The sequence below is a fragment of the Molothrus ater genome, chromosome 11 (genome assembly GCF_012460135.2).
Source record: "Molothrus ater isolate BHLD 08-10-18 breed brown headed cowbird chromosome 11, BPBGC_Mater_1.1, whole genome shotgun sequence".
Classification (NCBI taxonomy): domain Eukaryota; kingdom Metazoa; phylum Chordata; class Aves; order Passeriformes; family Icteridae; genus Molothrus; species Molothrus ater.
The window spans coordinates 11914761-11932872 of record NC_050488.2 but is presented as its reverse complement, the minus strand read 5'-3'; the positions used below and the strand labels follow the sequence as shown (position 1 = coordinate 11932872).

The following is an 18112-nucleotide window of genomic DNA, read 5'->3' as shown; positions in this document are numbered from 1 at the left end:
TTTGCATAAAACAGTACTAAATCAGCTTATTAATCTTGTCCCAGACAAATGCCTTCAACCTTAGAGTTTGTTACTAGTTCTCCAAATAATGGGAGCATACTGCATTCTCTGATCAACCCCAGGAGCTGCTGGTTTCTCTCAGGCAGTTTGCAATAAAAGCAAGTAACAAGAACCTTGTGCACTGTTCCTCTCAGAATGAGATTTCAGAGCTCCTCTTGCAAGCAATCTCTAGTCACAGCAAAACAATCAATATGTGAAGAACCAGTCAGGTCTAAGCTGGGTTCCTGACAGGATGGCAAGCGAAGCAGTATGCTAACAAAACAGTGATGGGGGGTGTATTGAAACCCTGGATGTGCAGAAAATAAGGGTATATCCTATGCAGCTGGAGGCTGGAGTCACTGCAATACTGCCAACTCCTATCACTGTCATAGAGGTGATTGCATTTGGCAGTGGTGGAAGGGCTAACACCTCCCAGGATTTCAGGGTTATGACACCATATTTATAAATACTCCTTTCTCCAGAAAGGCCATTATTTCCCATGACTGCCAATAATACTGTTTGACAGTACAGAAGATGAGGTCGAGCACTTGCAGATTGAGAGCAAGAGTTTGTGCTACTAACTTGGAGTTCAACAGCTACACATGATGGATGAGCTGGTATGCAACCTTTAAAATAAAGCTGAAAAATGGCTAATATTTTAGTGAACTAGGGAAAGTATTATAAGTAGGAATAAGAAAGTGTTGGTATCTGAGGCCCTAATGAGATCTCATTTAGAAAACAACGCATGAATCTGGTTACCAGCTTCAAATTCATCTTAGCAGAGTACAGAAGCCAAAGAAGGAATAACAATACAGTGAAGGAGAGAGGAAGTCTGAGAAACAAGAGAACACGAAGAAGAAGCTGGCACAGTCAAACAGCAAAGCTCTGTGCTAGGAAGGCCTGGCCATAGCTCACTGAGTGGGAGAAGCACTGCGGAAGCAAAGGGACAACGCAAATAGATCAAAGGGACAGAAACCATCCATGAGCAAGCTCATGCCACAGAACAGGAGCCACTTGATAAGTCTCAGACAGAATATGAAAGTAATGTAGGAAAGGTATCTTGCAATAAAAGCAAGGCTGACTTACAAAGGAGTTGATAAGAATATCTGAAGCCTAGAATAATGAGAACTAGACTGTGGCTTTATCTACACTGATTTTTCACAACTGTGCTTACATTCAAGCCCATACAACTACACAGAGAAGCAAATCCTGCCCACTCTGCTTGCAGTGGCACTGCATGAAGCCCTCTTCCCTCTGCCTGACCACCCTGAACGGAGATCTGGTGGGGTTGTTCCAGACTAAAGCAGTGTGAAAGCCAGGTATTAAAATGCTGCAAATAATATTGAAAATGAAGGAGTTTGAATGAGTGTGTTAGCTGAGTTCTGGTGTCATGTTATGTCCATGGAGATTGCTTCATACCTATTAGCCAGCTGCATACTTGCACAGAAAAATCTGTTCAGCCATTTAGGTGAATGGTGTGGGATGTGTCCCAATGGACACCTGCCTTTTACTTCAGATGAACAAGCTCTTTGAAGAGATCAGCTCATCAGAGCTCACACTGACAGGCTGGGTAAAATCCAATGCAAAGAAAACAAATTGAGAACTTTCCAGGTTCTTTAAAGTGGCCAATCAGCAATACTCAGCCAGCTATTGTTCACAGGTGGACTGGGTATTTTCTAAGGTTATGCCGCATTGCAGATTCATTTATATCTTTAAGGACTCTTCTTTAAGAGACTTTAAGGCCTCTTCTTGCCTTTCCTTATGTGTACTTCCTTCTCCCATTACATGGATTTTGAGAAGGCTGCATTTTGCTTGGTTTTAATAATAAAGCAATATTTATGAGAGTTTTCTCCCCAGATTTAGGAAAAAGCTGCCAAACCAGCCACTCTCTAGACTGCATTTCAGATCACATTCAGATTTGCATACACCCCTTCAAACAGGATCTCCTTTCCAACTATCAGTTTGGCACTGGAATTTGGCAACAGCCCAAAATAGCACAGGATGTGTGTGACACAAGTAGAAAGCAAACAGATATTATGAGGAATGAAATGAACACCTGCTGACAGTCCACATACATTCATGGCTGTTAATCCTGGCAATATGATGGCCTACAATATACTTTCTCCCAACAATGTTATCAGAGCTATCATGCTCCATTTAAAGCATTTCACTAACCTGTTCCTGTTGGCAAAGCTGGTGCTTGGCTGGGATCTGGAGAAGGGCACATGATTCCTGACTCTGTCAGAACTGCTGGGCTTTCATAATCTTCAAAATAACAGGAATAAAATTCTTCCTCACGCAGAGAAGGTAAGTCCGAGATGGCCAAGAATATCTGTCAGTTCAATAATAACCAGTAAATAATTTGCCTTCATTTAATATAATTTTCTTGTTCTGTTTTTTTCAAGAATCTCATAAAGTAGTTACCTACAAAAATGCTCATTTTCCTATAATGTCTCCTAGGACTGACTGTTCCATTCATCATCTCTTGCTATTCCTGAACGGAACTTGGCATCCCTCCAGCAACTGACAACTTCCCCCACTGCCCAAGCCTCTAGCAAAAGACAGGTTCTTGCCACCTCCTGACACAATGACAGACTTCAAATCACTCCAGCACCTTCTTAGCTTTTCTGTCAGCTATCACATCCCAGACAGGAGCTGTAATTTTGGGCCACTCCTTTCAGGCCTTCCTGACAGCAAGTGACAGAAACACTGAAAGCACAGGCACAGGCACCTTACAGACACCAAAACAAGGAGGATCCCCATCCAAGCAGGCACCACATACTCCAGAATACCCAGTAAATCTCAGCAGGCAAGGACACTTAGTTTCAGAGAAAACAAAGAAACAATCAAACAACTGAATTAACAGCTTGGCTGCACCAGGAGATAAGTCCCCCGTGTGAGGCAGACAACAGGCCTGTAGGTTCAGTATTTCAGCACCCCAGTTAAAGCAACAGAAAGACTTGTGACTCCTTAGTTTGCAGAGGACTTTCTATAAGCTTGAGCACCATCAGAGGATCACTACCACTCACATTTCTCTTTTCCTCTCTGCTGATGTTGGCTGGAGTTAGTGACTGGACAGACAGACACTGCTGTGTAGAGTTAAAGCTCCAGAGCCACTGCTCACTCAACCTGGACCGCAAGCACTCAGAGCGACGGCTGCACCTGCAGGGAAACAGCAAGGAGCCCCGTGAGAGACCTGAGCAGCAGCTTGTGCTTGGCTCCCAAGCAGACACTGCCTGTCTCAAGCCTTGCTAGACTCTTGGGGAAGCTGCTGCACAAACCACTGAAGTTCCAGCCTCCTACCACCTTCAATAACAGGATGAACTGTTGTGAAATTATAGATAGATAAGCACTTCTTGGGCTTCAGGGATCATGAACTAATTCCAGTGACTTTCTACTGGGAAGCAGAGCCAGCAGGCAGACACAGACACTGGAATAAACCATGTCTCATTAAGCAACATCAGTAGGGGAATAAGTAGTGAAAGAGTGCTAAATAAGACACCAGAAGAAGAGACAAGATAGTTTCTCTAAACTTGCAATGTGGTAGTTTGAGCTGAAGTCAGACTAAAACCAGGCTGAAATCTAATGAACAGGTGAATCATGAGTGGTGCCAAAGACCCAAAAAGCAATGGAAATATGCCCCTGTGTGCAGCTGCTATTGCTGCTGGCAGTGTTTTAGGGAAGCAGAGAGAAGAATGTTAAGTTAGAGCAAATATCCTATAAAGGAACTAAAAATAAACAAAATCTAGACACAGATATAAGGAAGAGAGTAAGCAGAGACAATCCCTAGGCACTCTCCCTCCAAAATCCTTACAGTGAAGAGGGATCTATCTTACCTTCCCTGAAGGACACACCAGCCACAGTAGGGATCTTTCAGTGCCAGACAGGATTCACAGTCCAAGTACAGGGAACATTCCGTTATGGGAACCTTTACCACCTGTCAGAGAAAGAAATAAAAAGTGGAAAACACAGCACACACAACACAGCTCCCAGGTCATTGACTTCTTATGCCTAACTAGCAAGTCTCATCATCTTTATGCTCATCAAAACAACTTTTTGATCCTCAATTTCTCCTCCCTTAAAAACAAACAAAATGGGAACAAGTCTCCAGAGCCCATGTGAACGGCCATTTCACACATTGGTGAAGGACATCTAAGCATCAGGCTGTAGAGAGACATTGAGGAAAGCAAACTGTATTGCTATTCATTGGTTATTCTGCAACCCATTTTGCAAGGGGGAAGCTGTATTTAGTCATAAAATTGCATTTTAACAAAGTGAATTATAGAATAGCTGACTGAATATCATCCACTCTTTTGCTTTTCTGGACTCTGTCATATGAGATGATCTCTCCTGACACACAGGTGACTGAAGCTGGAGACAGCAGCTACGGTTGAGGTCTCTGAATCCATCTGCACTATGGCCCAGCTCTACCTGGCAGAACTATCATTTTGACTGAAGCAGACCCTGAAGCTTTAATCAATGTGGAACAAGAACTTTCTGCCATCTCAGGGTAAATTTTACTTGCAAAATTCTTCTGCTTTAACTTACCATCCTTGCTGATTTCAGCCTCTTGTCCTCTTTAATCTGCTACTACACTTCAGCTACTACTGTCAGCTACTTTGAAATACCAACTTCTAATCCCAGACCTATTACTTTTGCTAAGTACATTATTTAATTTGCATATTTTAATTGGCAGAATAACTACTGTTAAGGATATATTTCAGATTTCCCTAATCTTCTTCCACTCACAGATTTCAACTCCTGCTTTGAAGTGTTACAAATTTTACAAGTATCTCAAAGTGCACTGGGGGAGTAAAGGGAAGCAGTGGCTCTCATTTGTTGTTTGTTCTTTCCTTCAGACTAACTCAAGGACTGCTTTTCCTTTGCCAGGAGGATCCTTTTCTTTCCAGTTCAAGGAGCTGATACAAGTGGTGGTAAAAATCCTCTCAAATAAAGTATCCATAGTTGGATTTCCTACTCAGCAGACACCAATATCTCAAAAGCCTGAGGCATTCAACGCCTCTTCTCCTCCAACTGCCTCTAGGCACAAATAGAATTACAGAAAGCAGGGGTAAAGAGAAAGGTGCCTCACATGGGTCCTTCCACAGCCTGATTTCATCTGCAAGACTGTTATTATATCCCTGGTCAGAGAACACCTCTGCTATCTGAAGACATTTCCCACACATTTCTGCTTTTTGTAGGTTACAGAAGAACAGTGTGATCTTTTAACTGATTAAAACCAGAAGTGACACAAATCCTTTCTTTCTCTTTTTAAACTCCTGCAAAACCAAGATGGGTCGCATGTGAACCCAGAGGCTTTCTTCTGCTCAAATGGAGATGCAAACTGTTGTCCAAACAGTTCCTGCTCAACTCAGGAATCCAGGAATTGATGGTCCCTTGTATTCATGCCAGCAGAGCAGCTTTTTACAGCCTGCAGTTCACATTCCTCCATCACTGCTGACACAGCCTGACAGACTTCAGAAAATGCACACGCAAACAAGCCACGGATTAGGCTAACAAGGCTTTCTCCATGCTTCCTCCAGCTTTTGGGAGAGGTCAGCTCCCATTTCTGTAAGAAGACTGGCAGGCAGCTGCTGCCCAGCACAGGCTTAGCCAGGTGCAGCTCCCGTGCCTCCCCTGCTCCTGTCAGCAGTTTGTCTGGACATCTAGTGCTTTCAGCTCCTCTGTGAAAGGATTGTATTGGTCTTACCATTGACTGGGTCATGACAAAGAGGTGCTCCTGCAACTGGTCGAACAGCAGGTCTCCACTCACCATGCTGTTCACCTGGATAGATACTGAAGCATAGGTGTGTGCCTCTCCCTGGGCTCCCAAGTACACCTGCAAGAGAGCCACAGTTGTGAGCAGGCAAAGCACCACCACAGCTGGGGGCACCTGTTCTACAACAGGAACAAACTGGAACTGCTGCTGTGCGCAAGGGTTTTAATCTCCCACCAGAACCTCCGTGCAGTGACTTCAGCCACGTGAAGCACATGCTCAGAAATACCTGTGCAAACCATGTAGGATGCACCAGCCTTGCTGCTGGCTCAGTGCAGGTGTAACCAAAGCCAATGTGACCACGTTTGGGGCGTTCACATTTTCCACAGGCAGTACAGGGTGAGAAGAGACCATCTGATAGTAACGATCTTTAGTAGAAACCCAACTTCCCAAGGAAAAAGAAAAACTGCCCTTTTCCCCTTTTACCTGAGCACCCCTGGTTAGTTTAATTCTTTTTGCTGCATGCAGATCATACCTTGTGCAGCCTTCCTCTGCTGTCTCCCAGAAAAGCAATGGTGTGGCCATCTTCCACATTCACTGCCACAGCTGTCAGACGGGCCTCAGTTTTCTCCAGGAGCGGGGCAGCTTCCAAGGGTACCCGGCTAGCCATAGGGCTGGGAGTGTGGTCAGAGCCACAGGGGTAGGCATACAGGGTGTCCTTTTTGGAGAGTGAAAAGAACAGGAAAATCAGTACCAAAAAAAAAAGGTCCAAAGAATGTTAGCACATGAACACTTCCCACCATCCCCCTTCTACCCAAATTCTCCAGCAGCGAATTCAGCTTTAACCCCTCTAAGCTTTTTTACTGAGGGTAAAACCACCCATATTTTAATAATTAGTTTAGGTATGTTGGCTGTCTGTACCCTCACAGAATCCTGCAGACATTTCAGCCCGTTCATTCAGCATCAGTAATGAAATGCATTGAAACTCCCTCAAGTTCTCCAAAAAACATTGCTGTTACACGCTGCCATGATACTGCATTGGGGAAGATTAATTGTGTTCTTCTGAACAAAGGAAAAAGAAGAGGATTTCTGTTTCCAGTGCAAAGTCACCTTGAGACAAGTTCCACCTCAAGCAATTTGCATGGTTTTGCTGTAACACCCGCAAGTTAAATTCTAAGCCTGAAGTAGAATCCCAGTGCATCAGGACATACGTAAACACAGGCTGGGACACAACCTGCTCCAAAGAGCTTACTAACTGCACTTAGGAATCAGAGAGCACATACAAGAGACATCATTGCACACTGCTTCAATCCTTCTAAGTCTTGTGAGAGCGAACATTAACTCCACTGCTCTGTGCAGAAACAGTCATTCCTCTGTTCCAGTTAGTTCCCTCCCAGTGCCACCAAACCTTCACTTACTGCATTCTAAAGAAGGACAATGAAAGCTGCAAACTTATTTACTATTTGTTGTGTGCAGAGAAAAGATATCCCATTATGATTCATCTTTTTCCTAAGTAACAAATTCAGTCTTGTCTAGGATAGTTCCTGTGTTGCTTTATATCTTTCTTGGTGCCTTGTTCCATGTCCATTTCAATTTTACAGTATCCTTTTGGAGAATGAATGCAGGATTGTTCACTCAACAATTAGTATCTTAAACACCATTTTTTAATTGATCAGTGTCTTGTCTTCAAACAATGTGGCTTGTGTAAATTCAAGATTTTCATCATGAAATCCCTTATGGATAATGTTTTCACTCTCCTCTCCAGCCCCTTTACTAATTACTCTGACAAAGCTAAGCGTGGAGCAGCACATTAACTGTGCAGTCCATACTGACTCCAGCTCTCTCTCTTGCCTCAGGCAATGTGGTTCAATTTAGACTCCCTGTGAGCAGCATTACATATTCCTTCTGCCTGATGTCTGTGGCTTTGCATTTGGCAGCTCAGGCTGCGCGGTACCAACCGGCACCAGGCAATGGAGCTGCCCCTGTCAGAGACCCATGATAACAGCACATCATGGCATTCCTGAGGTGTCTGCTTATCTCCACTCACTGATCCCATGGAAAACCTGGCCCTCTCTCCCCTCTCCTCCCATTTCTCTTTTTTTTTTTTAATTTCTTTAATCTTTTTTTTTTTTGTGTGTGTGTGGTTTGTGTTGTTGTTAGCTTTGTTTCTTTTTTAAATACTTGACTACTTCCTGGAGAAACTAGAAGCAATCGGCAGCTTTTAGTAAGGTCTATGGAAATCCCACATTAAAATATATTTAACCTGCTCAGCTCTGTTCCCTTCTCAAATGCATTGTTATCCTAGCAGGGAAGAAAGGCTTGACACAGCAGTCCTATTAACAAACCATGCCAGTTAGACTAGCACTGCTTTCAGTCCAGTGCTTTATTGTTTTCCTTTCAAATACTACTTCAATTTTTTTTCTGCACATTTGGTGTAAGGTTCTGACAAAGTCTGAGGAGGCTATAGCTTTTAATGATTGCTAGTTCTTATCATCCTCTAAACTAGCATTCATTTTTAGTAGTATACATTTTTCTTACCACCTGCCATTTGATTTTTAAGCTTCTTCCAATCATCTTCTTGTAACTTCAAGACTTCTATTTCTCCAGCTATCCAATTCCTTTAAGATTTATTAGGAAGCAGGCCACTGCCAACATTCCATGCTCCAAAGCATTAAGTGCTTATTTTGAAAGGGATTCTAGATATCTTTTGCAACCTTTGTAAAAATTCTGAAGCCTAATGACCCCACTACTGGCTGATTTTTCAAAGACTGCTTAAAAAATGTCCACATACAAGTCAGAAATATTTGTAAGCCAGTCGTGCTCAGCACTGCTGTTGCCTTTATGTGATGCCAAGGGCAAGTCACCTCACACACAACATTTATCTACCATAAAACAACATGACCTGTGCAAGCTCTCTCAGCACTGGCACAGCCCAGCCATGGCCTCTCAGGGCCTGTCTGTATAAAGTACTTATATAAATTTACATAGAAGCTCTTTGAATTGCTTGCAATGAATAATATCTTGGCAACGTTGCAGAAAATGCACTTGAGGAATCATCCAGTGTCTTAATGAAATGCAGCAGCTGCTGCTGTGAATTCTGCTGTGTGTATCCTATCTGCACAGGTAGGAAACAACAATAGGACAAGCTATATCTATGCATGAAGAGGACTGAAAACAAAAGGGCAAGATACATGCCTTGAAAACTACACCCACAGAAGACATGCAGCCTTCCCAAGCCTCGTAGAAATGTTTCACACTTCCAATTTATCAAGTCACTAAACAGCATCTACACAGCCTCCTGCATCTCATAAGTAACGAATCTCCAGCAAACTGAACAAATGAACTGGGTCTGAAATTCTTATAAAAACAAGCTGGGTTTGGTTTTTTTTTTTTTCCAGTTCAAGAGATTGTATTGAACTGTAAAACTCAATTTTAGCCTCCCTTTTTAGGCTGAAACCCAGAGGCAGATCTAAGGGAAAGGGCATACCTTATGCACTAGTTGGTTTAGAGGCAGAAAAATGTTAAATTAATTAGCATTATCCTTACATCTAGCACAAGCTGCCACCATTGAAAAGAAGTTAAAACTGTTCCTGCATAAAATGTCCATTGACAGCCACTTCGACTCAGCCCTGACTGAAGCAGGCTGGAGCTCGCACAGAGCCTTTTTACATGATGTTGGATACAATGTGAACGACAACCGCTACCATGTGCTGAATGGTGAAGGATCAGGTTTGTTAGGACATTTACATTTCATTGGACACACTTGTTAATAAGACATCACAATATGGTCAGCCCACTCAAGCCAAACCATCCAGCTGGGACCCTGGGATCACGCACCAGGAATCACAGACAGACTGTCTTTTTCTACCACTCTGTGCATCCACTTCTCCATTGGCTCAAATGGTATAAGGGTACTCTACATCATTTTGAATGAAGGATTCATCTGCTCATACCTGTTCAACATTTAACTCCCTTAAGCTCCCCTAAAAATCACTTGTCATTCCATGTGGCCTTTCAAAGGACTCACAGGGTATGCCTAATAAATACAGTGAAAGCAGGACATCAAGCTGGGCAGTATCCTCCTTCCCAGCTCTTACATACTCCTCCTACCCTCACACTCATCCTGCTCCAAGTCTGCTCTTTACCCTTCCCTTGTCCCACAAGTACTCTACAGTCAGCTTTAGCTACTGAAAGGAAAACCATAATTTTAAGACTGGTTTTGAACCACACACCCAACCCCAGAAACTTCTAAAGCTCTGTGGTAACACTTTGCTCTTTGCAGTTTGGGAAGAGGCAATTCTCTGGACAGCCTGTTCTGTGGAGGGAAGACACAAGATAACATACTGCTCTGTTAAGGACCTGAAATACCCTTGGTGCAAACAGGCTGCTCATAGTCACAGAGCCTCATGCCAGGACACTGCATCCAGGAGAGCGCTGCTGCCGTGTTTGAATCACTGTCCCTGATTTTGCAGCCAGTGTGGCTGCCAAACGGTGAGAATTCAGGGTCACAGCCACTTTAGGTCACATTTTTATCCTGCAATATCCCATCATGCTTTTGTGACTGAACTTAAAGGATTGCCACCTCTTACAGCTCTAAAGAAAAAGATCCAGCTCAGGAGAAGCTGAGCCCAAAAGTCTGCAGGACTAAAGCAGTCTATAGGAAACTGGGATTTTTCACAGAATCACAGAATTATTAAGGTTGGAAGGGACCTCTGGAGACCATCTAGTCCAACCCCTCTGCCAAAGCAGAGTCACTTAAAACCTGTTACACACGAGCACATCCAGGAGGATTCTGAACATCTCTTTGATGACACTTGGTTTTGCTAATGTTCCTTTTTGTTCCTGAGTGCCCTTGCAGGAAGCTGTTGTGAGGTGCACTTAACCATAAGCAACAGGGACCCAGCACACCCCTTAAATTCCCTTCCCAACACACAGGAGCATGTACACATGCTCCTCTCCTTCCCTGCAGTGCAGACCAGGAGATGACACAGATAAAGAATGACTTGAACAGCAGCTTCAGTGCTCTTGCCGGGTATTGCCACAAGACAGGCCTCAGGGCCAGGTCACACCAGATGCTCTTCCCACTGCCACATACAGTTCCTCTCCCTCTGCAAGGAATCCTGCCCATGTGGGGCACAACAGACTGAGCCCAAAGGCTTTTAACCCAGATTTCAACATCCATCTGTGTTAGCAAGATAACTTCAGGAACGCAGAGCAACACAAGAACATGCTGCAGACTGCTCAAAAGCACAAAGCCACTTACCGCTGGCAGCTGGACACAGTTGGAACTGACATCATACTCAATATATGCCACTTCTGTCCCTTCTTCTGACTTCCCATCTCTCATGTAGCAAACATCCCTAGTCCAGTTGGTGAGGCGATCCACCTCCTCCATTGTGTAGACACAGAGTGCAGACTCCTCGCTCAGTTTCCCAGAGGAAGCCTGCCAGGCAGAGAAAGCTGCGAACAGCACCTCGCCCTCGGTGTCCAGCTGTCCCTGGGCCAGCTCCTTTCCCGGCCGGGTGACATAGGCTGCTTGCAGCAGGCTGTATGTATTGGCTTTGCTCTGGCAGAGCAGAGGTAACTCCACGTACGAGTAATAGTGGGAGTCATCCAGGCAGATGCGTGAGATGTAGGTCTTGTACTCACGCGACTGGGATTTGAGGTCCCGCCGGTAGAAGAGGAAATAGACACTGGAGTGGTAAGTGAAGGATTTGATGAAATGGTGGTTGTACTCTGACAGCCGGCCCACAGCCAGTTTTGCTGTTTCTTCATAGGAGAAAATGGAGTGAGAGTCTGTGGCTTGAACATCCCCTCCGTGGGCCCTGAGATTCCGGGTCGTGATGGGAGGAATTCCTCCTCCCACTCCTCGGCTGGTGTACCCTCGTCCCACGAACAGCAAGGGCACCTCATCCTTCGAGTAGGCGATGAGTCCCACCGTGGTGATGTTGGGATCATTGGCAGCCACGTACTGAGTGTCACCAGGGCTCTCCGGCCGGAAGAGGACGTGGTCGATGGACTCCAGGCTCCTCTTCTCACAGATCCCCTGGTGGACGCTGCCACACACGATGAGCTCCTTCTGCACAGTGTTCACCAGCAGCAGCTTGTTGTGATTGTCAGTGTGGTGCGCCTGAGGGCACTCCAGCTTTGAGACCGGCGGGAGGCAATCCTTACTGTCCAGAACTGGCCCAGTCTGAACCATGTTCTCCAACAGCAGGTCAGATGTCAGCTGAAAGAGAAAGTTGGTGGCCCCCAAGTAAATGGTCCCAGATTCCAAGTCCATGGACAGGTGGAGGAATTTTGTAGCATTGTGTGAGAATGTGACATACTGCAGTCCCCGTGGAATTGATGCTCCCAAGAAACAGAGAACAGGAAGGAGGAACGTTCCCAGAGGCATGGTAAACACTCTGCAAGAGAGGAAAGGCTGTTGTAACTCCTTGGAGCCAGAAGTAAAGACTTATACTCAAAATCCTTCAATAACACCCACAGCAAGAGGCCTTCAGGAGTATCAGAGATTTAATTCAGTCAGATCCACACCAAGATGACAGGCACAGCATCCTCAGGAGAAGATGCAATACTGCAAGTAAATGCAACATTGAAGCTGATCACTACTCTTCTAACATCAGAAAAATTTACTGAAAATCTAAAATTTACTAAATCTACATTTAACTCTACTCCTGCACAGCTGAGCTATGATGCTGTATTGGAAGTTCACTAGGACAGGACCAAATCTCCATAGGAGCCAGCCTGTTGCATATGGTATTAATGAGCAACACCACAGTAAAACAAACCACTGTCTAAGACAAACACAACCTGCAGGACCATTGCTTAAATAAACTGCAGCTGAGATCCAATTTGGAGCAAACTTACAAGCCCTTCATTCTATATTTGATCTAGATATCATAATTAAACCCTCTCTTTGTTATCACTTATGGCTATCAACAGCCTCTTGTGGGTCTAAGGCTGTTCCACCCATGCTTCAGAAGAAACCTTCCCATGCCATCTCTGCCACTGAGCATCACCCACCCAAGCAGAGCCTGGGTGCCAGGATCAAGCCTCTGGAATATCAGTCACATCAGCTCCTAGCCTCCCCTCTGGGGCTACCAGTCTGCCCCCAGTCCCGCCAAGCCAGACCCTGTGGGACCCCATCTTCTTGGAAACTCACACAGCACATCCAGGTGAGGGGGAGATCACCTTTACCTGTTCACCTGCTACTGCACTCTCTGGGGTAGAAGTCTTTACTGGCACTCATTTCTCCACTGCACTTCTCCCAGTACTGTGAAAGGTGATTTAAACATGACTGCTTTGTGGACAATGCTCCATTCTTTTCCATGTCTCAAAGTGCAAGCAAGTCCAGGGTAGATGTTGGACAGACCCAGGGAACCACCAGACTTGTTCAGGTCCTCTCCAGGAAATATTTAGACCAACTCCTTTTGAAACCTACTGTGATCCACTCAAGCCATGCCACGGATGGGAACAACTGCTCTGGACAAGATGGGGAGCCCCACAGCCTGGTGGAAATGTGGTAATAAGTACCTGCAACATTTAGATTAACACTTTCCCCATGGAGAAAGGGAAACAGCTGCAAGTACTCAATAATTTACTATGAGTACCACCTCATTTAAATTGAGAAGTAGGTGGTGATGCAGCTGTGAATCTATTTCCTTCCACCCCTCCCTCCCTCTTGCAGGCAGGGTATCAAAGCTGCACAGTTGCCAAGCTGGGTCGGAGGCTCCGTGGAGCTGATGAGTACAGTATCTCCTCCAGAACTGCCCTGTAATCTGCTGTGCTCATTTTGGCAACTCAGCTCCTCAGGGGTGATATTAATTTTGTAGTTAAAGTTAAGAAAACTATCATCACTTCCCTCCTAGGGCATCAGCCCTCTCGGGTCTTCCTGGTAGGCTCAAAGTGATTTAGCTCAGAAGTGCTTAAAGCACAGAGGCAGAAAAAGATCTGCAGCATTTCAAGAGTAAACTACTCCAGCATTTACTGCAGGACTTAACCAATTTAGGCCACAAACTCCTCAAACTATAAACTGTGTCTTAAACTCATTCTATACAATGCCCAGCACACAATGTGCAGAAAACAGTAGCAATGCTGAGAACAATAGCTGTAAGACTCTAGATCCATCTTCTACTCCCCTGCTTTTGCAGAAAAAAACCCAGAAGTCTGCTTTCCGGCTCCTTTGTCAGTAAAACTGGCATCTTTGCTCTACCTAAAGACCAGCTGAGAGGATTAGTTTACTTGTGAAATCCAGCGGATGGAAGGTATTATAAAAACAACACTTTATTAAATATAGGCTTTGTGAAGCTCTGGAAAAGCTCCACTTCACACGGTTCTTGTAGGTAAGTAGGCAGCACTGTCAGGATATGCCCAGGCACAGGAATGCTGGCTCTGGGCTGGCAGCTTTCCCCCAGAGCACACAGCCGCTGATTCACACCACACCAGCGCCGTGTTTAGGCTACGTGCACACTGGGGCTTTTGTTTGCCCTGATAATGGACACTTAGTGCTTTCTGCTTCAGAGCTATGAACACACTCTGCTTCACCCAGACTGGCAAACAGCCCTGAACTACCCTAGGAGTCCCTTTTCCAGAGTGGTAAGCGAGTGCATTGTAGCACCTGAGAGAAACCTTCACCGTGTGGGAGACATTATGTGGAAAATCCAGCAAGAAGATACACACAGACTGAAGGAAGGAGATCTAATTTGACTCTATCCCCTCAGATCAGCAGAAAAGATCTTGCTCCAACTCCAACATGTCAGTTATTTTTAATGCTTTTTCATCATTTCTATTGGAGAGAACTTGGTTTAAGGAACCCCCTAACCACACAACTGTCTCTATACCTCTGCACTGCCATCATGCAGATGTCATGATGGCTTGTTGTGCAACTGTCTGGAGTCTCCTCAGTTTCAAAGCTGAAAATGCCTGCAAACAAAACAATAGGCTGATGGCCATCCAACAGCAGGAGCTTGACTATGTTCTGAACAGCAACAATGACATGGAGAAGAGAATCTTTGATCTGGAAGCAGCTGAGAATCACAAGACATCATTATAACTACACCACTCTGAGGAATCTGTAATCTTCTTTTCAGCTAATGCAACCTTCCTCTGCCAGCACTTACAAAGTAAAATGGGCATGTGTCTCCAGGATTTATGGATTCTGAAACAGTGGCTTTCTGGCTAGAGGTTATGCCTACAACTCTGCACAACTCTGCTCTGCGTCCCACAGAGCCCCACTGGCAACTGCCAGGGCAGAACTAACCAGTACTTCAACTCACATGACACAACTCCAGCAACATGGATCTTGTTACAAGCTCATTGATCTGTATTTGAATCTACCCCAAATGTTCACTGAAAGCATTTCACCTATTGGAGCACCTCTACTGGAAAGAGGTTGGAAAATCAACTAATCCTTCATTCCAGCAGACAATAATCAGATCTTGCTGTGGTCAAGGCTCTAACATATATCTACTCTTCTTTCAGTCACCAATATTCCCCTGGAAGTCACTTTGTGAAGAGCTAGTCCTTAAAAGTGATTCAGATAAGAAACTACTGTCTGGTCCTCATGACTCTGTGAGAACAGAGAAAACAAAACAGAATGGTAGTACAGCATGTTCTGCAGGCTGGTTCTAATCACCCTGCACAATGGATAAACACTGAATATAGTGCTCTTTGTTGCTCTTTGCTACAAAGACCCATTAGCAAATGAACTTGCATTTATTGCTAGGTGAGCAAACATACATTAGAAATGAGCATGACTGTGTAGCTATCATAGCTGGAAGCATTTGCACCCTACATGAGAATAGAGAGGGAAAAAAAGCCAACAGTGTGTTTTGATTCCATTTTCCAAGTTGTTTCTCAAGCACAGCCATCACTGTCTTTTTTATGCTTGCCTTTCAGTTAAGCCCATGACAACCTCTCTGGGAGGACAGGAAGGAGGAGGATAACCTACATTTAAATCTGATGGTTTCATGACAGGCTACACTACAGAGCTCTTCATGGATTTACTGAACCGTTCTGCTTCCTGTGCTCACTGCTAGTGTATAACACAGCTGTTGCAGACAGATTGCACTAAAAGTGTGTAGCCTTTAATTAATTCTGAATGCAATTGCCAAGGTTTAAAGATTCATTTTAAATATTCCATTTTTTTGATGAATTCCCGTTAAACAGGAAAATGTTCCAGACAATACTCTGAACATTGCCTCTAACTCACCGTAAAATATTAATATCCAAATAATACTGCTGAGTTTCATTTATTTAATCTGGATCACAACAGAAGGGCTGGAGGATTAGTCAGTTCTGCCACAGAATATTTATATCACAACCACGTAATGACAACCAGTAACATTAAAGCAATGGCACTATTGTGTTACTTAAAATTTGAAGTAAGATCGTGTTTTCTGTAGCACTATTTTTACCTCTCTGACCTCACTGTATCCCTCTGAGAAACTTTGCTTATTTAATAAAGAAACAAACCCAGAACTCATTTGGGCACATTTTAACAGCGTATCAACACATAGAGATTATTCCAATCCTCCCAGATTATTTCCCTAATACCACATTCTATCCTCCAAACATAGAGAGGTCAGTTAATGTTCCAACTTCTAGGCTATATTTAATACTCACCACCAAACCCAGCAAAATTAGCCTTGGGAAAAAAATAGGTCTCTGAAATCTGCACCTGCAATTTCCACCTTATCGTTTGCAGAGCCAATCCACAGTGTGAGCACTAAAAGATTTAAAAATTAGAAACACCATTCTTCCAGCTGCACGATGACCCTTGTGCTCCAGCACATTCAAATGGCCCAGCAGCAGGAACATGACCACTGCTATGTTTTCTGCACAAAAGCCGTGAATTATAGCCCCCTTCTAAGCTTCACATGCTCAACAGAGACTTGCTGTTTTCTGCTGTGAAAGATGGCATTCCCATTAAATAAATAAATCTTCTTTGAGTCTTATTTACTACTAACCAGGCCAGTTCCCTGCTCTGTTGTTTAAGAAGACTTGCAGCAAAAAGCTTCAGCAGAGATGAACATAAACCACTGTTTTCCAAGTAAAATTGACCCCAAGGAGAATCCCAATTTCAAGCAATCCTATCAGAGCAGGACTGGCACAGACAAGGGAGCTCTGTTATACCAGATGTGAATAACACCAAAGCTGAGGTCAAAATAACTTATTAAAAAACCTCAAACCCTTAAAGACAGTATCAAATATGAAATGGCAACGTGGCAGAAATTCTGTACTACAGAATTAATAGCATTCTTGGATAAATACTTGGGAAAATTATGTTTTCTAAATCCTTGATAGTTATTGCTGAACACTACAAGGTACCTTTCTGGATGGTGACTGAAGTTATACTGAAAGAAGGTTTCACAAAATATTGTCAACTATGTGATAACTTCAATAATGCTCGTGCATTGCTGTTTGGAAAAACTGCAGAAAGTGCTTCTACCTCTCTGGTACTACTTAAATATTAATTTCAGCTGTACTGGAATTAACTGATGATAGTGAATAGGTATTTCCTCTAAACAGCTATAGCACAACCAAACTTCATCCTTTCACTGATGAAAATGTGTTATAAACACTAAGCTTCCAGTACAACTAGCTCATGAAGTGTTAATGATTAATACAATGTTAAATAGTGAAATTTTTACAAACCAAGACCAGCTACATAAACATTTACAAGGAATATAAAGTAACCACAAGATGCTTACTGTTGAAGAAGCTTTTTCATGTATACACTATCATTGCAAATCAAGGATTGACTTTTCCACTTCACCATCCTCTCAAACACTAACTCAATGTGAACTCAAGACCATGTTGCATGTGCATTTTTAAAAGGGAAAATCAAGCCAGCTGGTAGTTTCACAGCATCTTAACACAACCAAAAGATAACGTTCTGCTGGTGTTACACATTTGAAGATTAAAGTCCTTTAGGATCCGCTCCAACTTTCTGTGTAATCAAAAGAAAACCACTGAACATCCCTTCTAGCCCATGAGCTCCTGACTAAAGTCTCCTCATGATATCAGGATTTTTTCTTAGGGCTCCTAAGTTATAGAAACTACCACCTTAACCCAGCAAGCTGATGCCTGAGGTTCTCTACCCCAAGTAAAATGCCTTCTCATATTGTCTAACTTGTCACAAAATCTTCCAACTCAAAGAAGCTTCTAGTCACTTTTTGCATGAACAGTTTGAAACCTAATCCTCCTTTTTAATCCTCCTTGGGCAAGAAGATAAAGACAGCTATTCTAAGTCTGACAGAGGTCCACCTACACAGAAACCCTAGCTGCAGTAGCAGACAATAATAGATGCCTAAGAAGTAGACGAAGGGCAGACAAGCATAATGCAATCCTTCC

The 18112-nt window shown here is 43.7% G+C and overlaps 1 protein-coding gene across 2 annotated transcripts in view; it reads right to left on the bottom strand.

Moving 5' to 3' along the window:
• The window catches only part of PLXNB1 (plexin B1), a 77232-nt gene that overhangs the window by 27365 nt on the left and 31755 nt on the right, over positions 1-18112 (bottom strand). For both annotated transcript variants that reach the window (XM_036390874.2, XM_036390875.1), the window contains exons 3-8: positions 11019-12162; positions 6291-6473; positions 5750-5878; positions 3876-3976; positions 3069-3201; positions 2215-2371 (exon numbers count right to left, since the gene is read on the bottom strand). In XM_036390874.2, the coding sequence (XP_036246767.1) occupies positions 2215-2371; positions 3069-3201; positions 3876-3976; positions 5750-5878; positions 6291-6473; positions 11019-12152 (1837 nt within the window). In that variant the 5' untranslated portion in view covers positions 12153-12162. The remainder of the gene's footprint in view (positions 1-2214; positions 2372-3068; positions 3202-3875; positions 3977-5749; positions 5879-6290; positions 6474-11018; positions 12163-18112) is intronic.